This window comes from Octodon degus, unplaced genomic scaffold (assembly GCF_000260255.1).
Source record: "Octodon degus isolate 3935 unplaced genomic scaffold, OctDeg1.0 scaffold00035, whole genome shotgun sequence".
NCBI classification, from domain to species: Eukaryota; Metazoa; Chordata; class Mammalia; order Rodentia; family Octodontidae; genus Octodon; species Octodon degus.
The window spans coordinates 9,207,799-9,231,928 of record NW_004524611.1 but is presented as its reverse complement, the minus strand read 5'-3'; the positions used below and the strand labels follow the sequence as shown (position 1 = coordinate 9,231,928).

At 45.1% G+C, this 24,130-nt stretch overlaps 1 protein-coding gene across 5 annotated transcripts in view; it reads left to right on the top strand.

Annotated features, from left to right (window-relative positions):
• The window catches only part of Auts2 (AUTS2, activator of transcription and developmental regulator), a 321,552-nt gene that overhangs the window by 278,876 nt on the left and 18,546 nt on the right, over positions 1 to 24,130 (top strand). For 3 of the 5 annotated variants that reach the window (XM_023714327.1, XM_023714330.1, XM_023714331.1), the window contains exons 3-7: positions 15,140 to 15,611; positions 16,799 to 17,052; positions 17,994 to 18,235; positions 19,981 to 20,025; positions 23,351 to 23,446. In XM_023714327.1, the coding sequence (XP_023570095.1) occupies positions 15,140 to 15,611; positions 16,799 to 17,052; positions 17,994 to 18,235; positions 19,981 to 20,025; positions 23,351 to 23,446 (1,109 nt within the window). The remainder of the gene's footprint in view (positions 1 to 15,139; positions 15,612 to 16,798; positions 17,053 to 17,993; positions 18,236 to 19,980; positions 20,026 to 23,350; positions 23,447 to 24,130) is intronic. The other 2 variants (XM_023714328.1, XM_023714329.1) reach the window with 2 other exon arrangements.

The following is a 24,130-nucleotide window of genomic DNA, read 5'->3' as shown; positions in this document are numbered from 1 at the left end:
ACCGTGTTCTGTTGATAATTCAAATTCTCTACAAGGTTAAAAATGAAAATCCTCTGACACCTCGGTGTAACTATTTCCCGTGGGTAACAACTGTTTATGTTTCCTTGGTTTTTTCCTTCTATACAGAATAAAAATGTGTTTATACTTGTGAAGTGTGTAGTCTACTTTAGATCCTGCGTGCAGACCATAGGCCTCACCTAAAGAGGCTCTGCCTGCCTTTGATTATTAATGTGGGTCTCCTTCTATGTGCTGTGCTTTTGATTGCCCTACTTTTTTTTGTAACACAAAAATAACCAAGCTATTAGAATCTTTTATGACTCAAAATAGAGCATCAGCTTTATTATATAAAGAAAATGGATCCTTAAACTTCATAATGGCATCCAATTATTTTACATTTGCTTGTGTTATATACTATTATTTTATTGCAGTCTAATGTCCAATTATGGAAATGACTCCAAAGAGACATGATTTTTCTGGTTTAATGTGTAATTGTTTATTGAGTATTTTTCTCATTATGGTGATTTTTTTTCCTTTAGAATTGCATTCACAAAGAAACTTGCTTAGGTTTTTATGATTTGATTATTAGGTGGTTAAAGAAATCAACTGTTGATAACCAAGTGTCAACACTCTGAGGAAGACATTGTGCTCAGAATTGAAGTAAGGGCAAAGATTTAAAGACATCCTTCCTCAAAAAAAAAAGTTGTATGTATTCAAATACAAAGAGCAACCAACAAGTTCAATTATACTACTACAGAAGTATTTAGTATTTTACAGTAAAATATAATTTATTATTGGTTATAAGGTAGATGTCATGTATTATGTGTGAATGTAGAAGTGTCTCTCCAGTCCTCCAAGCACTTAGAAGAGCCATTCATCGGAGGGGCTGATTAGCAGGGGCAGCGGCGACTGGGAGGCTTTGCTAAAACAGGACTTGGAAAGGTAGGACTGGGTCTGCAGGGAAAAAGCAGTGAATACAGTGTTGAAAAAACAGATGGGGGCTGGTGGTCTGAGCTTCTCTGGTGGAGACAACTCTTTTAGAATTGGACTTGGAGGAACTAGGCTTGATTTTCACACAGTTGAACTGGACTTGGCCATAGGACAGCTGGTCAGGCAGCTAAAGAGAAAACAAATGCCAGTTGCCTTTTGCCATTCTCTTTGGAAAGCATCTCTGAAGAGAAAGCTGAGATGCTTGTGGGGAAGTTAGGTCGTTATGACAGTGCATGTCCCAGGCCTCGAATTAGTTGTTGGACAATATGTTCCTTCCAGAATTATCAGGGGTGACTTCTGCCAGTTGTACCCAAGGACACATACAATGCCCCACTCTGTTCCCAGAGGTCTACCTGTGGCGTGGCACTGGGAAGAGAACCTCCAGCAGATGGGGAGTTTCTCAGAAGCTGTGTCATCACTATCCCCGCAGTGTTCCCTATACCCTAAAGACAGGTAGCTCAAACTCTTGTTGCATAGGTTCTGCTTTACCTTGGTCTTAACCATCCAGTAGAAAAGTATGAAGATGAAATATAGGAAGTAAAGCCATGTTGTTATGTTGAGCTGTGGGGGACTGACGTCAATAATTTCTGACATTGCCAATTAAACAGAAGACCCAATGCTATTATGGGCTTCTGTACTCTTTTAGAATATTTTGCTGAGTTTACACACCTATAATATTCAACAACGGAACTTAAAAAAAAATTGGGGTATAACTATGAATGTCCATTTTGTATCTGTGTATTCAAAGTGGTTGGGATAGATATATAGTTGCATTCTCTTAATGAATAGAATGATTTTTTCTAATGGTGTTTGTAAGTAGGATCACAAGTCTGCATCTTGTACAGCAATTAACCACTAAGAAGAATATATGCAGCGTATTATTTGTTGAAACTGTACTTTTGATTTGATTTGAAACTGTCTCATTGCTATATGTTTATCAATAAAACTTTGAAAAGAAAAAAAAAAAAGACAGGTAGCTCCAAAGTTTGCACTTGAACGTGTTTCCTATTTGGTGATAAGTTAAGGACAATGAAATAATGGCAGATGAGTTAGTGGCGAGAAATTTTATTTTCCCACCATGTAGTTATTACACAGATTATTGTTAAGAAATCAGTTGACAAACTTCCCTTGTATAGAGAACACAGAGCACTTCCCTTACTCCCTCCTGAATGGGCTTTTTACTTTACAACTGCCATGGCTGAGAAATCAGATCTATTTCTTCTGTTTGTAAACATTATTTACAGGGTCATTTGGCATGAAGATGCATAGTTTGTAGAAGACTGGGACCTGAAAAGGTAGAGGGAAATTAAAAGGTGATAGTCTTCCAAGGTATATAGTACACCATCGTGCTCGGGTACTCACGGACTCTCCAGAGCCATCTTGTCCAGCTGCATTCCCAAAATTGTTATCTTGTTCATTCACCCTTTGTTATCTACTTGTAGTAGAGCAGATTGTTACCTGTGTAAGGTAGCCATTTGTTCCATGTTTAAATGTTCTTCAGTAGTTCTGGCCCTATTCATGATGCTGTTCGAAATAAACCTTTCTCTTAATGACAGCCTTCAGGTCCTTAAAGGACATTTTTTACATCAACACTGTGTGACTTCGTGTGCTACCTGTTGCATGATCTAGTGATCTGCGTGGAACCCAGATGGGAAAATGGCACCATCAGCTCACTGCCGCTGGATGCTCTGAGCATGTGCACCAGTGGGGGCAGCTCCTAATCCTGCGGGATACCCTCCATGCACCACTGGGTACAGTATACCTGCTGGTGGAAAACACACTCCACGAGGAACAGAGGGAGTGACTTGCATGGGGCAGGAGTCCTGGCGGGAGGGACAGAAGGATAGACCATCTTACGGAGGACCTCACCAGTGGGCCTTGCTTGCGGAGACTCTTCAGCACTCCTAGCAGTGCTGGGCAACAGTACCCTACCAGCTGGAATGTGTGGCGGAGCCCATGAGCTCACCTTCCTCACCTTTCCTTGTCCTTGAGGACATCACCTTAGGTGAAGCTCAAAGCACTAAAACTAGGGTTAACCTAGAGCCAATTATTTGCCATCCTTCTTGGGTGTTTTAGGGTGTGAAAATTATTAGCTACATGATTTACCGAAGAAAGTTTATTCTGTTGCCTTGTAATATCACAAATGTGTTGATACAAAAATGACGGGTTAAAAATTCAGGTGAAAATATTTATTATATTAGCAGGACAAATAACAAAGGCAACATTTCACCAAGAGATACTAGCCTCAGAAAGTGGCCCGGGTGATGCTCGGCATGCTGACATTTGCCGAGCAGATTGGAATCATACTGAGAGTTGATGTACAGCATCATGAAGTACAGCATACCTGTTGTACCAGAAAGGTCAAAACTCATTTAGAGAAACTGTCAAAGTCCTATTTTTCCTGCCTCACCTTTAGCTCAAGAATCACATATCATATGATAGCAAAAAAAGAAAGAGAACTCATAGATTCATTCTAGAGCCTTCTGCGGTGCTCACACATAAGCTAGGCAGACAGATTGCAGAGGGTTGGCAGCACTCAGGTCCCCTGGGCCACAGCAGGTTGTACGAACAGATTGGGGGAGAGTTGTCATCTGTCCTCAAGGGTACAGACAAGTACATCTGCATGCTGGCAGAGCATGCAAGGCCCAAACAGGGTGGCTATTTCCCAAGCAAAGCCCACTTCTCACAGTGCACTGCAGAGCACAGTACAGGAACAGTGTCAAGAAAACATTGATTGCTTTTTGGCAATCTGATGAAGCTCTGAAGGAGTTGCTTCCTCCTGTTCTGCACTCCAGGTGACAGCTGTGTGAACTTGGCAGAAAACTGACTGAGGTCACCAACAGTCCTTATGGGAATGAAGCGCTCCTGTCTCCTGCACATACTCTGGCATGGAGTGAGCACAGTGCTGGGGCAGTCACCATTCCCAGGTGTCTGGAGGTCCTTCCAGGACAGAGCCGAGAGACACAGTCCCTCAGAGACATCACACCGATTTCCTTCCTCCCAGGGTGATTTGGGCCCTTAACTTGATCCCTGGACCCAAAGTAGACCGTGTTCTTGAAGGAGAAGTGGGCACTGGGAGTCTACATGAAGTGGGTTCCTCTTCTGTTCTCACTCGCTCCAGAGTAGGGTGAAAGAAAGGTGGTCAGAACTTAGCTATGCCAACCAGGAGTTCAGTGGCCACAAGCTACAGAGTGTTAAGAAGAAACTTGGAGGTGGGTGATACTTGTGCAGCACTGCCAGAGAGCTGAAGAAAAGCAGAGGATAAACTCAAAAGACAGAAACTCCTGCATTTCATCCTTGCATCTTTTGTATCTGAGTTTTAGTGGTTGTCTGAGATGTGTCCCAGACCAGATAAAAGAGCATCATAGAGCTAAATTGCAACACAGGAAGATAGGTGGCTGATGGCATTTAAATACTATAGATATTTGCTGCAGCTGCCTTTACTGTTGTCCTTGAGGAAATCACCTTAGGTGAAGCTCAAAGCACTGAAACTAGGGTTAACCCAGAGCCAATTATTTGCCATCCTTCTTGGGTGTTTTAGGGTGTGAAAATTATTAGCTACATGATTTACCGAAGAAAGTTTATTCTGTTGCCTTGTAATATCACAAATGTGTTGATACAAAAATGATGGGTTACAAATTCAGGAGAAAATATTTATTATATTAGCAGGAAAAATAACAAAGGCAACATTTCACCAAGAGATACTAGCCTCGGGCTGGCGAGATGGCTCAGTGGTCTAAAGCACCTACTTGGAACAAGCTTGGGAAAGCACAGGGACCGCGGTTCGATCCCCCAGCACCACATGCCAGCCAGCCCCGCCCCCTGGTGGGCTGAGCTGGCCACACACACAATAAATAAATAAATAAATGTTTAAAAATAAAAAAAAAATTAAAAAAATAAAAAATAAATTAAAAATAAATTTAAAAAAAAAAAAGAGATACTAGCCTCAGAAAGTGGCCCAGATCAGAGCAGCCTAATGATTATTATCCCTGTGAGCTGTGCACACGCTGGACCTTTATGCAAATGATGCTGGACATGGCAGGGCAGTGAGGAGGGCGTCCTGTCTACAAACACAGCCTGTCTGCGGGATTCCTTGTTTGTCCTTAGTGGGGCAGTCCTAACTGCCTCAGCACTCACTGGATTTTCAAGTGAAAGGCGGGTCGGTTAGCTACTAGGAAGCCCAACTTTCTCTTTGTTTTTTAAACCAAACATTGAAACTTATAATTCATTTTCAGTGCATTAGAGCCCCACCTCTTGGAAAGTTTCCCAAACAGGCAAAAGGTTCTCCCTGTTACCTCCCCATGTAAAGAATGTTTGTTTTTATTGTAATGAAGCCTTGGTCTCAGGCTTGCTCTTTGCTGCAGGTAGATACACCAAGCTGTACACAGCTACAGAACTGTCTGGCTGGAAGGCTGAAACTTTTCTTCATTAGGATGCTGTATTGATGCAGAAGTGCCTTCTTCCGTGTTGAACATACGCTGACTTAGGATGGTTGTGCTAGCTGCGTGGATGTGCATGGCCCACACTGGCAAGTGAGCTCTTAATCCTCAGCCAGACAGAACCCACGACCCAGGGCAGCTAAGACCCGCGGCCGAGGGCTTGCAGTGGGGTGTAAACAGAACAGGTGATGTCTGTCCACAGAAGCCGAGTGACCTATTTTGAGGCTAGCAGGACACAAGCAAACAAATGAGGGTATATCTTTGTGGCCAAAACCTGAAAGTAGGGCTATTGTTGGAAACTGGCATTCGCCATTTTTCCAGTTCCTCAGACTGACTGGAGATTTCCTTCTCCGCCAGAGCTCTGTACCTGCCACCAGAGACTGTGTTATTTGACCAAGGACTGATCTGGAGGGCGAAGTAGGAACATGTTTAGATAAAAGTCCCTTACCATCAGTAGCTCAGAATCAAGAAAATGTAAGAGAGCGTCATTAGCTCTGAGCATCTAAGCTTGGCTCTAAACCATACAAAAATAACAAAAAATGAAATTTCAGACCATGGGTTTCCCGACTACCAGTTGCATCTTGTTTTTTTCTGTCCTGCGTTCCATCAGCCAGCAGTGCTAGAACAAAGTCCTTCTGTCCACTCGTCATTGTACCCAGGGCCTAGCACAATGCTGCCTGTACAAAGTAACTTCATCCCAATTAGTCGTTTCCTCACATGATGTGACAAACACAGGGATTATGTGGGATCTTGATATTATTGGCTTTTAAATATTTTTGAGTCACCTACCCTCACCCATAGATATGTTGCAGCCTATTTTTCCTCATCCTTTTTTTTTTTTTTTAATGTATTTAGGACAGGGTCTACAGGGTCTCACTATGTAGATCAGACTGGTAACGATCCTCCTGTTTTCAGCCCCCCAAGCGCTGGGATTACAGGTGTGCGCCACCATGCTCAGTCTCTATGGTGTCTCAGTGTGCCTCGGGGGTGGGGCCGGGATCGAACCCCAGCCACTGTGCTCTGCCTAAGCAGGTGCTGTAGTCCACTGAGCTATCTAGCCAGCCCTCTCATCCTGATTTTGATCCTTCTCTGTTCTTATTTTCTAAAGGCTTCAAAAGAAATAAGATATTTGCACACCTGAGTTGACCTCTGGGGCTCTTCACGCCCTAGACTGAAGTTGTTAGAGAGCTGCCGCCTCCACATACCCTTTTCTGAGTGTGAGCTGCATAGCGAGACCCTGTACCACATGCATAAAATTAAAAAAAAAACAACCCATATGTTCTCCTTAGAGGCAGATTTTTGGTCTTGAGGCATCAGGAGTGTGGGCACGTACATGAGAAATCGGGCTTTTTGGTGCAGGGTTTAGGCAGAGTCAGCCTGAACCACGTTTAAGTGCACTCAACTGCGGTGTGTTGCTTTTCCTTTATCCCTATCAGATTGGCCCTGGTGCTGGGTTAATCTGATCAACCGGATGATAGTCACACCAGCCTCCCTGAGAAGAGCAGCCTCTAATCGGCTGGACTCCGCGTGGCTTTCCTGGTGGGCTGCTGGTGTTTTGGCAGAAGCATTGGCTATTTTTTTTTTTCCTATTTAAGATTTTGCTTTTAATAGGAACCCTGGAGGCCCTCAGAGGTTTGTGATGCGGACTTGAGCCCAGCACTTAGCCTCCCAGATGGTAATTAATGTTTACACAACATGACAAGCACAAAATGGAATCTCTTTGAGCCCTGCCAAGCACCCATCATCCCCCTGATCTTCCACTCTTGCAGTGTTTGAAAATTAATTTGGCTTAAACAAACAGTGGGCTTTTCCTCGATTTATTTGTACAGTTTCAGGGACTGAAAAGAAGAGCCAGAAGACTGAATGTGATCCTTCCATTCATTGGAGCAATTGAGTCTGCTGACGGAACAAACTGGTCTCTGTCTAATGATTTCAAAATGGAAAGGAAGAGGACAATAAAAGGGAAGTGTGTGCTCCGAAGGCAGGCCCTTGCCCTGTAAGACACCACTGCGGTGAAGTTTTGGAGCTGCACGATGGTGGGCACTCAGAAGTACTGCTAAGTTAATTTGGTAGCACAGTTTCTGTTTTAATCAGTAGATCCAAACGATGCCGCTTTTACTGAAAAACAATTTTGTTTAAGAAACAGAAAGGTGCAGGGGTTTACACAGTGAACATTACTGGTAGACTGAAATAATTACATGTTTTTTTAATTAAAAAAAAATCTCTATATCTGTCTGTCTGTCTATCTATCTGGTACAGGGTCTCACTAGTAGCTTAGACTCATAGTGATCCTTCTATCTCAGCCTCCCCAGCACTGGGATTACTGACTCGTGCCACCATGCAGTTTCAGTGGTTGGCACAGCAGATGAAACCTGGGTCCTTGGGCTTGCTTGCCAGGCAAGCACTTAGACTGCTGAGCTGTCTCCCCAGCGCAGAAATTGCATGTTGACTCAAAAATTTGCTGCTCAAGGTTTCTGGCTTGTTCAGTGTTGAACAGTTCAACCCTTCATTAAGGGCCCCACTTGAAAGCCTGGCTCTGACGGGGGCACAGTCTTCAGTTCTCAGAGTGGCGAGGTCTTGGTGGCTCCGTCATTTGGACCAACAAGTAAAGAAGTTAATTAGAAGGCGGAACGATGTAAACGCAGCCCATGTCCATTTCTTGGTATGAATCAGACATTCTGAAAGATAAAGCGGCTGAGTGGTGGATGAATGGAGAGACAGATGCAGTGTCCAATGGCTAGTGTCCCTCACAGCTTTCTTAATGTGTGGGACTTCGGGTTGCTGCCCAGTGATGATGTGGTAGTGAGCTAACTCCAGTAGGACTTTCTAAGCAAGCACAAAGACAGGTGAAGAGCAGACGCACAAGCTTCGCATGGGGGCATATACCTGCACTCTGAGCAGCAAGAGAGTCACAAGTTCAAGGCCGATGTGGGCAACTTAGCAACTTCAGGAGACTCTCTCGCAAAATGGAAAAAAAAAAGAAAACTATAAAAGGGCTGGCGATGTAGCTCTGAGCTGGGGCTCTGGAGTTAATCCCCAAAACATATGCACACGAAAAGAGCCGCACAGAGGCTGTGCCCGGAGAGAGTTCTCGCTTCTCTTCCTCATCCCCAGTGCGCACCGTTTCCTTCTATGCACGTGTACCCAGTGGGGAGTGGTCAGAAACAGTATGGGGAACGCATGGCATGTTCTCCTGCATCCCGAGAGGACCGCATCCGCTAGCCCTCGAGTCGCTTTGGGTTTGGTTGGCCTTTTTTTTTTTTTTTTTTTTTTTCTTCTTCTATCCAGTAGGTGACACAATTTGCAAGGAATGAACAGTCAGTTCTTTTTAATGGTACAGATGCATTCATTATCCATAAGGAAGCTCCTTTTAAAAGATAAAATGTGATTTGTTTATTCACAGGAATAATGTATGTTTATTAGAGGAAATTTGTGAAGTTAATAAAATAAAAATTATAATTGAAAGCCAATGTTTCTTTTTGGACATTAGAATTATAATTATCTTTTTTTTATCAGTGCACACATACATACCTTTGTGCAGATAATTTCCACCTTGAGACCATACCGTCAATAGCATGCTTTACTGTATTCAGTAGTAATTTTTTCTGAGATATGATCTAGGCCTTCAGTATTCCCTTACAATAACCTTGAGAACAGTGTCCATTTTCAGGGTGCTACACACTTCAGGAAACACTTTATGTGAAGGAATTCACTATTATGCAACCCTTTGGAGTGGTTACTGCATCTGCTGTGTATCATCGGCACTGCGGAGGTGTTTGCCACATCTGTGTCCTGCACACTGTACAAATAGATGGGTTCCACTGCAATGCTTACGTCCACGCGCGTACAGCTCCTTGATCAGGTCCACTTACCCTTCGGGCCTCTTTTGCCCTCTCCCCTCTCCTCCTCCTTGACCCTTCTCCTCCTTGTCCCCTTGGGCAGGAAGTTGTTGGACTTGTAGCTCATCAGGGGATATAACACTTCAAATTTGAACCTTCCAGAGCCAATGCTCCTTTTGTATGATACAGTATTTTATAGCATGCTCTTACTTCCTGGAATAAAATATATAGTTAGCGTACCCCTGTACACACAATTTTAAGATCTATATAAAGCCTGAGTGAAATGTAAAGGAGAAGTGTGGACAGGCTAGGAGATGTTATATGGGATTGCTCTACATATTGTAGTACATCTTATATCCTTAAGAGATAGTGGTGCCTTCCAGTTATCCAAATAGACAAATGCACTCCCACAAACTTCAAAAACTTCATCTAGGAGGGTTATCCTCTAGTGAGAACCACCTCTTACATGATTTTGACCTCTGTCTGTCTGTCTGTCTTTCTCCATATAGATATATGTGTGTATGCATAGGTATATATATTAACATTTTTAGAATATATTTCCAAAAGGCTATAGAAATGTATAATTTCTGTAATTTCCTTGTTAGATTAATTTCTAAATATTACATGGTTTTTGTAAAGGGGAGCCTTTTCTCATTTTATTCTCTCTCTCTCTCTCTCTCTCTCTCTCTCTCTCTCTGTGTGGGCGGGTGCTGAGGATATAGCCCAGAGCTTTGGACCTTGAGCAGGCTAGGCAAGTGCCCCACTGCTGAACTCCATCCCCAACTGAGTGTTAATATTGTATAGCAAAGCTAGTGTAGTTTGTTTTCTTCATCATTTGGATACCTTCTTTAGCTTCTCACAGCTCTAGCATTTTTTTCAGCTAGGTTTTTTATGTTTTCCAGCTAGATAATCATAATGTTTTTGCAAATATTAGTTTTGCCTTTTCCTTTTGTTGCATCATGTGTGCTATTTTCAATGTAAATAATAGGTATAAAATTTTTTTCAGAGGTAAACAGTGCCTATTGCACAAGTATCTTTTTGGAAGGTGAGGCAAAAATGTAGATTATTTAGTTCTTTGACAGCTTATTTTATGGTTGGGGTTTTAGTCAACTTCACTAGTTCATGTTTTTCCATTTTATTACTTTCTTATATTTTCTTAGTTTTTATGCACTTACACAGAATAAACTTTCTCCCCAGCTCTAGTTCAGGAGTGGTGAACCTTTTAGAACTTTCAGTGACAGCAAGTAGCCCGCTGCAGCACCTGTGCTCCAGGTTCACCACCACAAGTCATTCTCTTCCCCAAGACCCCAGAAAGGTAACTGTTGTTCCTGTTTTGTCAACCCAGTTCAGAGTATTTTCTTCTCTATTCCCCAAAAGGATATAGTAGATTCTAATGGTTGGAAATAGGAGATACGGCAATTCCTCTTCTTTTTTTTTTTTTTTTTTTTTTGCTGGTTGGCATGGCACGTGGTGCCAGGGATCAAACCGTGGCCCCCTGTGGCTGCCTGCGCTTGCCTAAGCAGGCGCTTTAGAATGCTGAGCTGTCCTGCTGGCCCCAGCATTATTCTTCTGTATTCTCTTGTGTGGATGTACCAAATGTATGGAACCATTTGCCTAATGACCTCGTTAAGGCTATTTTCAAACTTGCAATTTCAAACCATGATTTTATTTCCTGTGTCTGTAGATTGAGTCTTTGCATACCAGGCAGAGAATCCCTGTTTGAGAACTATTTGTTTTGTTTTGTTGCTAAATGTTGCCAAATTGCCCTCCAAAAGTTGCATGTAAGGTTTACTTTCTACTAGTAAAGTATAAAATAGGTCATGTTTCCCCCAAGGAATCTGTATCAAAATCAAATAAATTTTTCTTAACCTGGCTTAGATTCTTTTAAACGTATTGAGTCATTTATTGATTTATATTTTACATGCAGTGAATTTACCTTCTTAATGTTGCAGTGTGGAGTGTGCTTTTTTATAATCACAGGAAGAGAGCCTTGGTAAGCCTGAGAAATATAATGAATATAGTCCTGAAATACAGCTCGCCATTGTGCACATTATCTTTTTATCTCAGCACATTTCATCTTTGGCAAACTCAGAGTAGATGGGACAATACTAAATGACTTTTAAAAAACATAGCTTTGCAATGGTTTTTTTTTTTTTTTTAATTTATGTATTCGGTACAGGATCTCACTACACAGCTCAGACTCATAATGATCCTCCTGTTTTCAGCCTCCTCAGTGCTGGAATTACAGGTATGAGTCACCACACCCAGTTTCAGTGAGTGGCCAGGTCAGTGTGCCTGGGGGCAGGGCCAGCACAGCATGTGGCGCAGTGGATTGAGCCCAGGTCCCTGCACTTGCCTAAGCAGACGCTTAAGTCCTCTGAGCTATCTTGCAAGCCCCAATTTTGCAAAGTTTGGAGAAACACAGTAAGATAGTCAAGATGGAAAAACTGATACTGGAGAAATACATTCGTTGAACAATTGAAAAGAAGAGGGATGCATTACTGACTAGCCTCAAAGATGCATGGCGCCTGATTCGTGCCTGAAGACATTGTGTAAGTGAGGAGTCATAAAACTCTTAGCCTGGAGATTCTCAGCGGTTCTCAGCACTGTCCCTAGCTTGCTTATTGTATAGGTTGCAGTCCCACAGCACTGACGGATTGATTGGTGGTTGCTTAAGTCCAGTGTGCCAGCAGTTCTTTATATCTTTAAGTAAGTCTTGCATTTGCCATTAATTACTTTGTTTTAGGATTTTTGCTTTATAGGGGTAGTACAAGGTAGATTAGAGGAAAGGCACTTATTGGGGACAGAATTAGAACTGGAACTCCATAGACTGCTGGGTTCTCAGACAGTCAGATAACTGCCAAAAAGCAAGTTCTTTTGCTTCTTTGGGCCAATTCCCCACCATGTGGGAGCAGGATGGATACAGTCCCTGACCTTCCAAGTGTAAACCAAGGATCAACAGTGTCAGCCAGGAGACCCTCAGAAAGACAGAATTGGAAGCCCGCCCCAGGGCTTTCAACTCCAGACCTTCATTTCAGAGGGTTTGTAAATTCACTGAAAGTGGAGCACTACTCAGATGGGTCTCCTGGTCATGTTTCAAAGTTCTGTCTTCTAGCTTTCTTCAGCCCTTTACCCACAGGTCCGATGTGGAGTTTTGAGGCTCACTAGTGAGATTTGGCTTCCCTTTCCTCCCTCATTGCTTGTCATTGATGGCAGTGACTGTCATAGTCTGGGTATGACATCACATGTTCCAGCTATGTTTAGGTGGGGACTGAGATGATGGGGTGAAGGAGACAGGAATCCAGCTCTGCTAGCTTTTGCAGAGCTTGGGAAGCAAGGCCAGGTGTGCAGGCTGGACCGCCACCTCCACTCATGGCTCAGCGAAGAGCAGGAGGTGGGCAGGGTCGAGCTGCAGGCACTGGCCTGGGTACTTGCCTGTGTATTTTGAATGTGCTTTTATTACTTGCAGAGGTGAAATTAAACAGTGTCTTTTGGCACAGAAAGACTTCTTTTTATGTCAAGAAGAAGCTTTAATTAAACATTAAATTCTGGAGGGAATTTGAATATAAACTTTACCAAAATAGAAATGATCAGTTGATTCCTTACTACTTGGTCCGGACAGAACAGAGCACTGACACAAAAGGATGGCAGTGTGTTCTGGTTGTTGTCAAGCATAGTAATCCCTCAGAGCCGTCAATGTCAGAGAGTGCCGCCTGCTCCTGCTCACAGGCCTTCCTCGCCAGTCAAGCCCTGTTCTCGTGTAGTGCCCTTGGCCTTTCTGTGCTGCTGGTGCTTCCTGTCCCAGGCCTGGGTCGCAAGACTGCACGTGTGAAACACGCAGCCTTCAGTGTGCTCCATAGTGGCTTCAGTGTGACCTGGAGTAGATTTTGTGAAAGAAAAAGAACACGAGAAAAAGCATGAGCAAAGCCAGACTGCTGGCCCTGGCATCTGCTGACAGAGGGGCTCCTGTGCCACCTAGGTCACCCCCTGGTGGGCGGGCTCTGCCACCAGCCCCTCCAGGAGCCCACATCATCTTTGAGCCCTGCAGTTAGAAACTAAGGTTGGGAGAACCCCTGAAATTTAATCTTCTATAAGAAGCAAAAATCTTCCTTAGGACACTTTTTAAACTGCAACAGACAGAAAAATGCACAAACAGGATACCCTAAGTCCAGGGTCATTTGTCACCAGGGCCTCATGGCATGCGGAAGACCTGAAACAAGTGAAGGAGGCAGCTAGCTGTCTTTCCCTCCTGTTGGCGTTTTCTCCCCAGGCTGCTCGCTGAGCCTTGAAGTCAACCAGGTTTGTGTGAGCCAGCGACGGCCAGTGTGCTGCTGATGCAGGGCTGGTTTCTGCGTTAGTGCACGTCACCAGTTTGAACTGTTTTACCAAAAGAACATTGCCAAGAACGGCTGACTTTTATGCACATTCCACGGCAGAGAAATGACTGACGAGTATGCATATACCAGAAATAAACACAACTGGCATGAGTGGCACAGACTTTCCACACTAATATAGGGGGATAGACGTTCATGCCCTGCGTAGTTCATCTAGGAATGACTGAAAGACACCATTGTCAGAGGATATCGTGAGTTCTGCTGTTCTTATTACTAAACCACATAGTAATAAAAGAAGGATGTCTTTTTAGCATAAAAATATATGAAAACTAGTTTTCTCCTAGATGCATCTAAAACCACTCACTATTCTTTGGGGCCTTTCCTTTATATTCAACTCTACTGATCTTTCATTATTCTGTTTGGGAATTGTATGCAATTTGGGTTCTGGGGTAATCAAAGACACCATTACAGTAGATGTGACATTTAGGTCTTTTGACCTTTAGCAGAAGCATACTGTAGCTTTTAAATTCATACAGGAACATCTGTTTTCTATATTTTTTCATAATTGAAGAAGTTTGCTTGAATTTTACATCCAGTTTTAAGTGCAGCACGCAGTATCTCCACCCTTTGGGCTCACGTGGATGGGGACTGCCCCACGGGGAAAGGGGAGTCCCTGAGAAGAGCCGGGAAATGTGGTTGGCAGTACACCGGATCGCGTGCCTGTGTGCACCCTTGGTCTTAGATATTGGTGAGAAGGCTGGAGGACTCAGGAGGCTGGCTTTGGACTGGAAAGTAACACTTCTAACAAGAACGTGTTCCTCTCAATGTCAAGTGTGTCTTTTTGGCCAAATTGCAAAGGGGAGGGAGAAGGAAGGCCAAGAGAACATCTGTGTGTTGTTAACTAGCATTGCTTCATCTGCTTTTGAAATCCTTCCCTTTTATATATTCAAGAAGTGTTTGTTTTAAAAGGGAAAAATATACTTGTCAGCTATTGTTTCTTCATTGTGCTCCATAGAAGACTGCAAAGATTAAGGAAAACATCCATTTTGGGACTCATGGTGGCCCTGTGGTGACCTCTCTCCTGCCAGGGACAAAGGCAGCTCCCCATCTTTCCTGTCTGGCTCCCATTTTCCCTGTTTCTTTTTTAAGATTTGTTTATTTATTTATTTACTATAGGCTCTCACTGTGCAGCTCAGACTCATAGTGATCCTCCTAGCTCAGCCTTCCCGGTGCTGGGGTTATAGGCCTGCGCCACCATGCCTAGTTTTAGTGGCCAGCATGGCATGAGGTACTGGGGATTGAACCCGGGTCTTGGCACTTGCCTGGCAGGCACTTACACCGCTGAGCTGTTTCCCTGCCCCACCACCTCATTGTCCCTATTTACAGGGACCCTATCTACAGACCACACATGGGGAAGAAAAGATAGGAAGCCCACGCAGAGCTCGTGGTTGGGACTCTGTTGCGGGCCATGATGGGGGACTCTTCCCCCGCACACCCATATGTCATGGCCTGTGCTTTTGTCTTTGCTCTCCCCATACAGATCCAGAGTTAGGTGTTGGCACGCTGCCTGAACATGACAACCAGGATGCAGGGCCGATTGTCCCCAAGATATCTGGCCTAGAGAGGAGCCAGGAGAAGAGCCAGGACTGTTGCAAAGAGCCGACCTTTGAGCCTGTGGTGCTTAAGGACCCGTGTCCTCAGGGCCCCCAGCCACTACCCCAGCAGCCCGTGGAGCCCCAGCTCCGAGCTCCTTCTCCAAATCCTGACGTGGTGCAGCGTGTGGAGGCCCCCACCCAACCACCCCCTCCGAGTACTCAGCTGCCACAAGGCGCCCCAGAGGCCCAGCTGCAGCCCGCCCCGCAGCCTCAGGTGCAGCGGCCACCCCGGCCACAGTCCCCCACACAGCTGCTTCACCAGAGCCTCCCGGCGGTGCAGGCGCCCCCCTCAACCCAGGGCCTCTCCCAGCCACTGTCCGCCTACAACAGCAGCAGCTTGAGCCTCAACAGTCTCAGGTGAGTCCGCCACTCTTCTGCCCAACTCCTGGTGACAGGGACAGATGGGATGGGCCTCTCTAGATGCCTAGCGTTGCCTCTAGCCCTGGCCTCACTTTATCTGTGAGGCTTGAAGGTGGGTGAGACTCAGGTCTCTCTGGAAAGACATAGGCAATGAGGAGAAGGCAGGAAGGGAAGACATAAGAAACAGGTTCGGGCCTATGTCAGGAGCCAGCAGTGGTGAGAAGGGCGAGTGACGCTCTGACTCCTGGGGAAGTCTGAAGGACAGATTCGTCTGTGCAGCCGCAGAAGGGTAGTACCCAAGGACTATTCTGTTTGAGGTTTTTGTTTCCCTGGGATTTGTCTGTTCCTGGTGGGCCAGAGAGGTAGAGAGGAAACTGGCAGTAGAGAGGAAGGAATGGTGCCCGCATGTAGAGCCAGGCACTCTCTGTCTGGTCTTCGTCAGGCTGGGAAGCAGTCAAGTGAGAGGAAAGCTGTGGAGGAGAGGCCCCATGCGTGGGCAGCAGGGCAAGCCCTGGTTGTCCAGGGGTTATAATTCTTATTCCACAGCTCTCTTGAGGCTTTGTGTCTTTGTTATTGTTTTCCTTTTGGAAACTTTGTGACTCTGGTGGCCCCCAGGGACTTGCTCTTTCCTGTCTGGGGCAGATACAGAGTAGCCTCAGGGAGGCAGAGTTCTTCCCCAAGGGGCCAGGCCCTCTCCTGTCTCCTACACCATGCCCACCATTCCCTTGACCTCTGGACAAAAGGCTGGCAGGAGACTCGGCACCCAGTCTGCCCCTTCCTTATGTTTCTTCATGGACCAGGTGGCAGGTAGGCAGGGCAAACTCAGAGCCTCCACTCTGTATGTAGTTTTATAGGAAGGGGGACTGGTGGAAGATGGGAAGGAGGGGTGGAGGTGAGAGTCAGGCATAGAGAGAGAGAAGCCCTGGGGCGCAGGCAGAGCCAGCTGTCCGGGCCAGGTCCTGGCAGTTCTGGGACAGTGGTTCCCCCTGGCTGCATGCCTGGTGATGAGGGAAGAGCATGCAGAAGTGGAGAATTCAGATAGCTGCTGTGTGTTGGGTAGGGTCTAGAAAGAGGAAGGGGCAAGACAAGACAGATGCAGTGCATCGGGGCAGGGAGAGGAGATTTATTTTGAGAAAATAAATTGCTCACCTGCTTTTTTTTTTCTCTTGTCCTGACTCCGACAGCAGTAGCAGAAGCAGCACTCCAGCGAAGACCCAGCCCGCCCCTCCTCACATCTCCCACCACCCCTCCGCTTCCCCGTTTCCCCTCTCCCTGCCCAATCACAGCCCCCTGCACAGCTTCACACCCACCCTCCAGCCCCCTGCACACTCACATCACCCCAATATGTTTGCCCCTCCCACTGCTTTGCCTCCTCCACCACCACTGACATCAGGGAGTCTGCAGGTCCCCGGACACCCTGCCGGGAGCACTTACTCAGGTAGGCCGCAGGTGCTGGGCCGTGCCCGCCTTTGCCCACTGTCCCTTGCTAAGAGACCTCATCGCTATCTGTTGTCCCTGGTGACCACACTGTATTTATGGGCAGTTTTGTGCTTTCTGGGATGTACTCATGTAGTTGTCCTCTCATTGTCTGTGGTCAGGGGCTTAGCAGAAGTACAGCAGGTGCTAACTGACCTGGCACGACCTGGTTAATGCTTGGTCCAAGTGACAACCTCTTGGCAGCCAGTCTCACCACTGGGTGGGAAATCCTAGGTGCTGTGTGCCTGGTGCTCACCAACAGCGTTCCCAGGGCCACCTCCACTCCACTGCAGGAGTTTCGGTTGCATCCTGGCCAAAGGGCTTGTTTCTATTGGCTAGCACCTTCTGCCATCTTCTTGGGAGGAGGAGATGTACTCTCTGTGAGTGTATAGTCCAGAATCTAGAGAACAGACTTGCTGTTAGATTTGGGTCCTCTTCTCATCTGCTGTATTAACCAGCCAGTGTCCCTGTGTTGAGCCAGTCTATGCCAAACTGTACCGCAGTAAGTGACCTTGAAAAGGGCATCAGATCTCTGCCGTGCTAACAGCTGCCAGTAATCAGGGTGCCCTAAGCACTTGACCTTTAGCCCTTCCAGCAAACCAAGGAGGTCAGCCACATCATTGCCCCAGCTTACAGGCAGGAAACTGACTCTTAGGCAGGATATTGTTCTGCCAAGAGTCAGTCACCCGCAGTAACAGGGCTGTTTGGCCTGGAGTCAGTTCACCCCGTTTCATGGGTTGTCCCCCTTTGTGCCAGAGCCTTTCCAGCTCCACCCTGGTAGCTCCCAGCTACTGTGTCCTCAGCCCTATATCCTTCCAAGTGAAAAACTTGGGATACCCTGTTCTGAAGCAAACAGCCATTGCGACTGAAGGTATTCATGGTCTCCCTTCCCTTCTTTTCCAGAGCAAGACATCTTGCGCCAGGAACTGAACACCCGATTTTTGGCCTCTCAGAGTGCTGACCGCGGGGCATCCCTGGGCCCTCCACCCTACCTGCGGACAGAGTTCCACCAGCACCAGCACCAGCACCAGCACACACACCAGCACACGCACCAGCACACCTTCACGCCCTTCCCCCACGCCATCCCACCCACCGCCATCATGCCGACGCCAGCACCTCCCATGGTGCGTACCCCAGGCAGAAATGTGAGGATAAGTCGAGCACAACTCTTTTCTTTCTGCAGCACGCTGGGGTTGGCATGGGCAGAGGGGCCACAGGCATTGGATAGGGAGTGCTGGCTCAGGGGGAGGGGAGATGTCCTTGGGCCTGGCCTGTCTTTTCAGGAGAGAAGGGAGTGTGTCTCATCTCATAAGCTCTAGCTTCAAGGGCCTGTTGTAGAGATTTTTTTAAAAAAACAAAACATAAATGACTCCAAAACAGTCACATCCGGTGTTGGTAGTTAAACTCTCCAAGTGTTGTTTAGTTTCCCTGGGCATTCAGGGGATTGTCTAAAAGGTACCTGTACCACGTACCAGCACATAAATACCTACAGCACCCTGGGAGTAGGGAAGGGAGAAGGCAGGGAGACCTGTCAGGAGGCCTGGGCAATACCAGGTGCCTCCTGCATGGTTTCCCAAGTCTGCTTTGTTAGAGGTGTTCTGTTCTGTTTCATGACAGTGCCCTGTCCCAGCACTGTGTTCTGTCTACAAGTGGTCAGGGACTGATGGGGCCCAAAGACAGAGCTCAGTGTGTAATAAGAGCTACCATGGGCAGTGACATGGTCTTATCTGACAAATCCCCAATGACTTAGAAGTATTTTTTATCTTTCTTTGACTTTTTTTAGTGCTGGGAATTGCATATAGAATCTTCTGCATGTTGGACAAGTGCTTCATCACTGAGCTCCATCCCTATCCTTTTTTAAATTTCTGAGGCAGGATTTCATTAAGTTTCCCAGGCTGGCTTTGAATTTGCAATCCTCTTGTTTCAGTCCCCTGAGTAGCTGGAATTACAGACTTGAGCCACCAAGCCTGGCTAGTGAGGATTTTTGTTTTGAATACTGGGAACTGTGGTTAGTAGAACTGTACTAGAGCTTTACTCTGAGATAGAATTCTGTCTCAGTGGTAGAAGACATTATTACTGAATTTTATTTTTAAGTTATATTTAATCTTTAATGTAATTGGTTTCGAGGCAGTTTATGTAGGCATCATAAGAACAGATGTGAACTTCATGGAGGAGTTCTTATCATGCAACTTTACTTCCTCTTCTTTTCTCCCCCCATTTTGTTCATTTTTTTAAAAACATACATTTTAAAAGAATATTGAACTGAGTCCTTACAACCAAGAACTTTCCTACAGGAAATCCTGAATCTTTTGTTCTGGATGAGCTGTACATCTCAAGAGTCACATTTTTAAAGGCCTCATATTTTGTACAAGTTGTGTGCTGGCCTATTTCACGAATAAACTCTAGCCCAGGGTTGTGAGAGTACCCGGGTGAGGACATTGCTACCTGAAAGAATGATGGCATACTTTTTTCTGTTTGGAATAAAAGCCCAGAGCCCAGCCCACACTGCTGGGGTATCATGCATTGCACCAGACAGCTGAGTCCAGTGTTTGTGCCAAAGAAAAAATGAAAGTGGTGGGAGTTCTTTGGGTAAATCAGACCAAATGCTCGCTTCTGTCTTACACCTGGATAATTGCCCATCTTCTCCAGTTTACAGCTTGCTCTGTGTTGGTCTCCAAGTATATAGAGTAAGCCACCGTGGTATGCCTGGGACCCGTGTGTACCTTAGATAGAGCTTTCCCATTGTTTTCCCACTTCTGTTGGTTTATAGTCCAGTGAGGTTACTGAGCCTGGCCACCATGACACACAAGTTGTCGAGGGTTACCTCCACTGATGCAGTGAACAAAAAATGCAGATGAAGTAACTAGCTTTTGCTTTGATCCCTTTACAGTTTGACAAATACCCTACAAAAGTTGACCCCTTCTACCGGCACAGTGTGAGTTGTATTACCATGCTACACATTCAATGTCACTGCTCTTGCCTTCTCGTGCTCTTGCCACCGATCAGTGAATGACTAGCGGCTTCCTTAATCATCTTTGCAAGAGTTCCCATCGCACCTTGTCACTTTGGATGCTTGCTTTTGTGGCATTTTGCTTTTGGTAAAGATGCAGTATTGTCTTCTGAAACAAAAGATCACCAGCTCACCCAAGACTAAAGCGGTGGGGTGCATGGGAGGTCAGGCCTCTGGCCTGCCAAGGGGTGCCCGTGGGGAATCATTATGGCTGCTGAGGGGAAGGTCACAGCCCTCAGCCCTCAGTTGAAATGCCATTAACAGCTCCTGGAGCTCAGCTTGAGTTGTGTCCTCACAAAGCTCCGTATCTTTTTGACTCAACTTCAAAAGGTAGACTTTCCCTCTTCAGCATGGCTGGCACTGTGCTCTTGAGCTTGTGTCATTCGTTAATAAAAATATTAAAATATCTTAATAAAAGAATTCTTAAAATCGAATACTGTTTTTCTCCAAATTCATTCTTTATATAAAACACTGCTTGTTAATTCATTCCAGGAGTTAAATTGGTGCCAACTTGAGTTGTAAGTCCAGTTATAAGACAGTTTCTCTTTATACAAAGGGGTTGAACATTTTACCGTGGTATTTTGATTCTGGGGTAAATACTGCATCATTTTTACCTGGAAATTTGCAAGTTTCTTTGCTTTATAGTTTATATTTTTAAGTAAAACCAGAAGAAGAAAATTAATCGTTTGTTTGCAGCTGTGTTGAGTCGCCATGTGTAGTTCTTTTGCTTTGGTTTTTAGATAGCATTGTCACTTCAGCAGAAATGCTATTTAACAGATCAGCAAAGAATAAATTCATTCCTATTTTAAATGTATAATTAGACACTGTTAGTCAAGAGTAGCTGAGAAGTCAAGACTGGAAAATATTAGAAATCAATTGAGAATTCTTTAGAGATACTCAGAACATGAGGAAATCCACTTCAGGAGGAATTAAGAAGTGCATTTGAGGGACTTGCTCCCACAGATTACTGGGCTTCACTCAGCACTACCGCAGGAGTGTTTCTAAGTGAACTCCAAGTCCTGGAGTCATCCATGGGTCCGGCTTTGGGCCTGCCCCAGAGTGCCACCATGCTGCCCCTAGCCTGTGCTTTGCCTCGCACCAAGGAAATAGTCCTTGTGGAAGCCCCGTGTGCTGAGCAGGTGGCTCTGCCTCACTCCCTGAGACGGGCGGCACCTGTGCACACGTTCCACAGAGACCTGGGTTTAGGATGAAGTGCAAGCCAGAGGCCTGCGCAGCAGAGAGCTCATGCTTTATTACTTAGGGGCTTCAGGTTTTTAGTCAAGAGGGGGATAGTCAGCTACATTTGTATCCTGAGATTTAAGTAACAGAATAAAGCAAAAGGAAAGTGGTAGGAACATACAATTTTATTGTAAATATTAAAGGAAAAATGCCCACCTGGAGGCAAAGTAATAGAAATCTGAGTGTGTTTTAGCATGGCGTGTATTTAATTACTCTGCTTTATACAGTGTACTGTGGGAGAGTTAGTTGGTATTATTAGTTACAGCGATAATCCATGAAGCACGTAGCTTTGGGGATTAAGGCATTAGAGGGGGACTGAGATGCAAGGCCCTGAAGTATCTAAGACACAATTTTAGACTTAAAAGTAGTGGTAACTGAGGGCAACTTAGCTTGCCATCTCTACTTAAGCGAATTTAGTTCAATATCAATTAGTCGAAACAATGTTGCCTCATCATAATAAGGGAGCAAAATAAAATAAAGACCGAGAGAAAAAGTGCATGCTCTGAAAACAGCATTGTGAACGGCGAATTTCAGTTTTGACTAAAAAGAAGTAACAAAGGCATTATGAAGAAAAGCTCAGTATTGCACCTTTTTAGTACACTGCACAATCCTGAAGATGGGGTGTTATTTCTGTGTCCATATGCTGCTTTACTCAAAGGAAATTGAGTCCAAAAAAACGGAATCTCAGATATATTTTTTTTGCTATCAGGAATCAAACCCAGGACCTTGTGCTTGCCTGGCAGGCAGTATGCTACTGAGCTATATCCTCAGCCCAAATATAAATTTGTTAAAAGAGGGAGAGATGCTTGCATTATCTTTTGCCTCTTGTATCCACAACTATATCTTGCGTCCTTTGTAAGCTAATGATTCAAGAAAATTCACATTCCTCATTCAAATCCGTTCCTATGGCGTCATTGAACGGTCAGACCCTTGTGTCGACAGCATGGCTTGAGCAGCCGCCGCTGCGCTTGCTTATTGCAGAGCAGAGCAGTGGTGCCTCGGTTCCTGAACTTAATTCATTTTCCTTCCACGATTCTGGAGGAGATGGCTGTGTTCCCATTCATGTGGGAAGAATGGCCACGGTTCTGTTCCTCACCCGATGCAGAGGCCACAGACAAACAGAATGTTGCCGAAGGCCTCCATTTGCAAGCCAAATTGCACACAGAAGTGCTCAAGGAACCCAGCTACAACTGTATTCAAACCTGGCCATAAAAATACGGGCTTCACATACCAGCACAGAAGGGCTCTAAGTACCTAGAACTCTCGGAATGGGTATTACAACTAGATAGCGGTAATGCAGGCTTAGCGTTAGTGGTAGATAGCAGAGGGTATCTCTCTGCTTCTATTACCCACCTTCTAGAAAATGTGGCTGCTCCACTGAAAGTGTATACTAAGTCATTTTATTTTCCCTTTCCACAAATATTTGTCATCATATTAGATAAGAAAGTCAAATTGTCCTCTGGAACTGCCACTTCTAGAACAACCTAATGAAGCAAGGATTGTGAATATGTTCTCATTTCCGCAAACTATTAAAAATCTAAAAGTACTAATTGAGTTTTAATGGCACAAAATCCTGGCATTCATAAAGACTTGCTTCTTTTTCTTCCTTTTTTTTTTTAAATTCTTTTCTTTTTTTCTAATTAACTTGTAATTATCTGGGCCTCTTATTTGGCTCAGCTTCCCTCCTGTTTTTGATATGCATTAAAAGCTCTAGCCATTTAGGACTTCTATGCGATTTACCAATTAATAATTAGAAAAGCCTCCCTTTCTAATGATGTCCTCATCTGGGACATCATTTGTTGGCTGATTGATTCTGAACTACTTTTAACTTTTTAAGTTAAACATTCGTGGCACATCTGTGTGATCATCTCATCACGGCTTCTTGGCTGATAGCACCAAGCTGAGATTACTTGGCTTGCTAATGTCGGTGTCTTTCTGTGGGAAGGGAACTTGAATAAATCACTTGCCTCCTACTAAAATGGTTTTTCTCCCTCTCCGTCTTTGGCCACAGCTCTTCCATTCCTACCCTCCTGCAGTATCGGGCATCCCCCCCATGATCCCACCCACTGGCCCTTTTGGTTCACTACAAGGAGCATTTCAGCCCAAGGTAAGAACCTGACAGTGAAGACAGGTTTCTAGTGGCGTCCCCCGCTGGGCATGCAGGGGACTTCTGTGTCTGCCTGCCCAGTGACTACTTGGTCAGAAACAAAGCGAGCATGGGATGAGGGTGAGAACATTTGCCTGCAGTCCATCTAGTTCTAAACCTCAGCAAATAGTTTCTGCATTTCAATCTCGACTACCATGTAATCTCAGTTGAGCTAAGATTTCCTATGCTCTGTGAAATATGCAGAATATATAGTAGACATATGTTAAGTTTTGGGGTTTTTTTCCCCCAATAATGTGACAGAAGCTTCGAACAGGAATGCCATGAAATGCCAGACATATGTGCACCAAGTTGTCCTTGATTCTAATAACAGGGATAGGAAACAGAAGTTCCCAAAGTAAAGCTGTGTCCTGTGAATTGTCTCAGGGAAGAGGCTTCTTCTACCTGTTCCCTCTCACAATCCCAGGCACCCCATCCCTCTGAGAACAGCGTCTGCCTGCGGCTGGTGGGCAGCTGGCCGCCTTTTGGCACTGTACCCCTCTTTGCATGCTCCCCATTTTCCAAGCCCTCCTCACCAGGGTCACACTTGCCAAATTCAGGACTCTATCATCTGTTTCCAGCATCCCAGGATGAAATTAGGCCCTTACTCTTTACAGCTAAATTCTTTTGTCAGCTATGCCTCTCAAC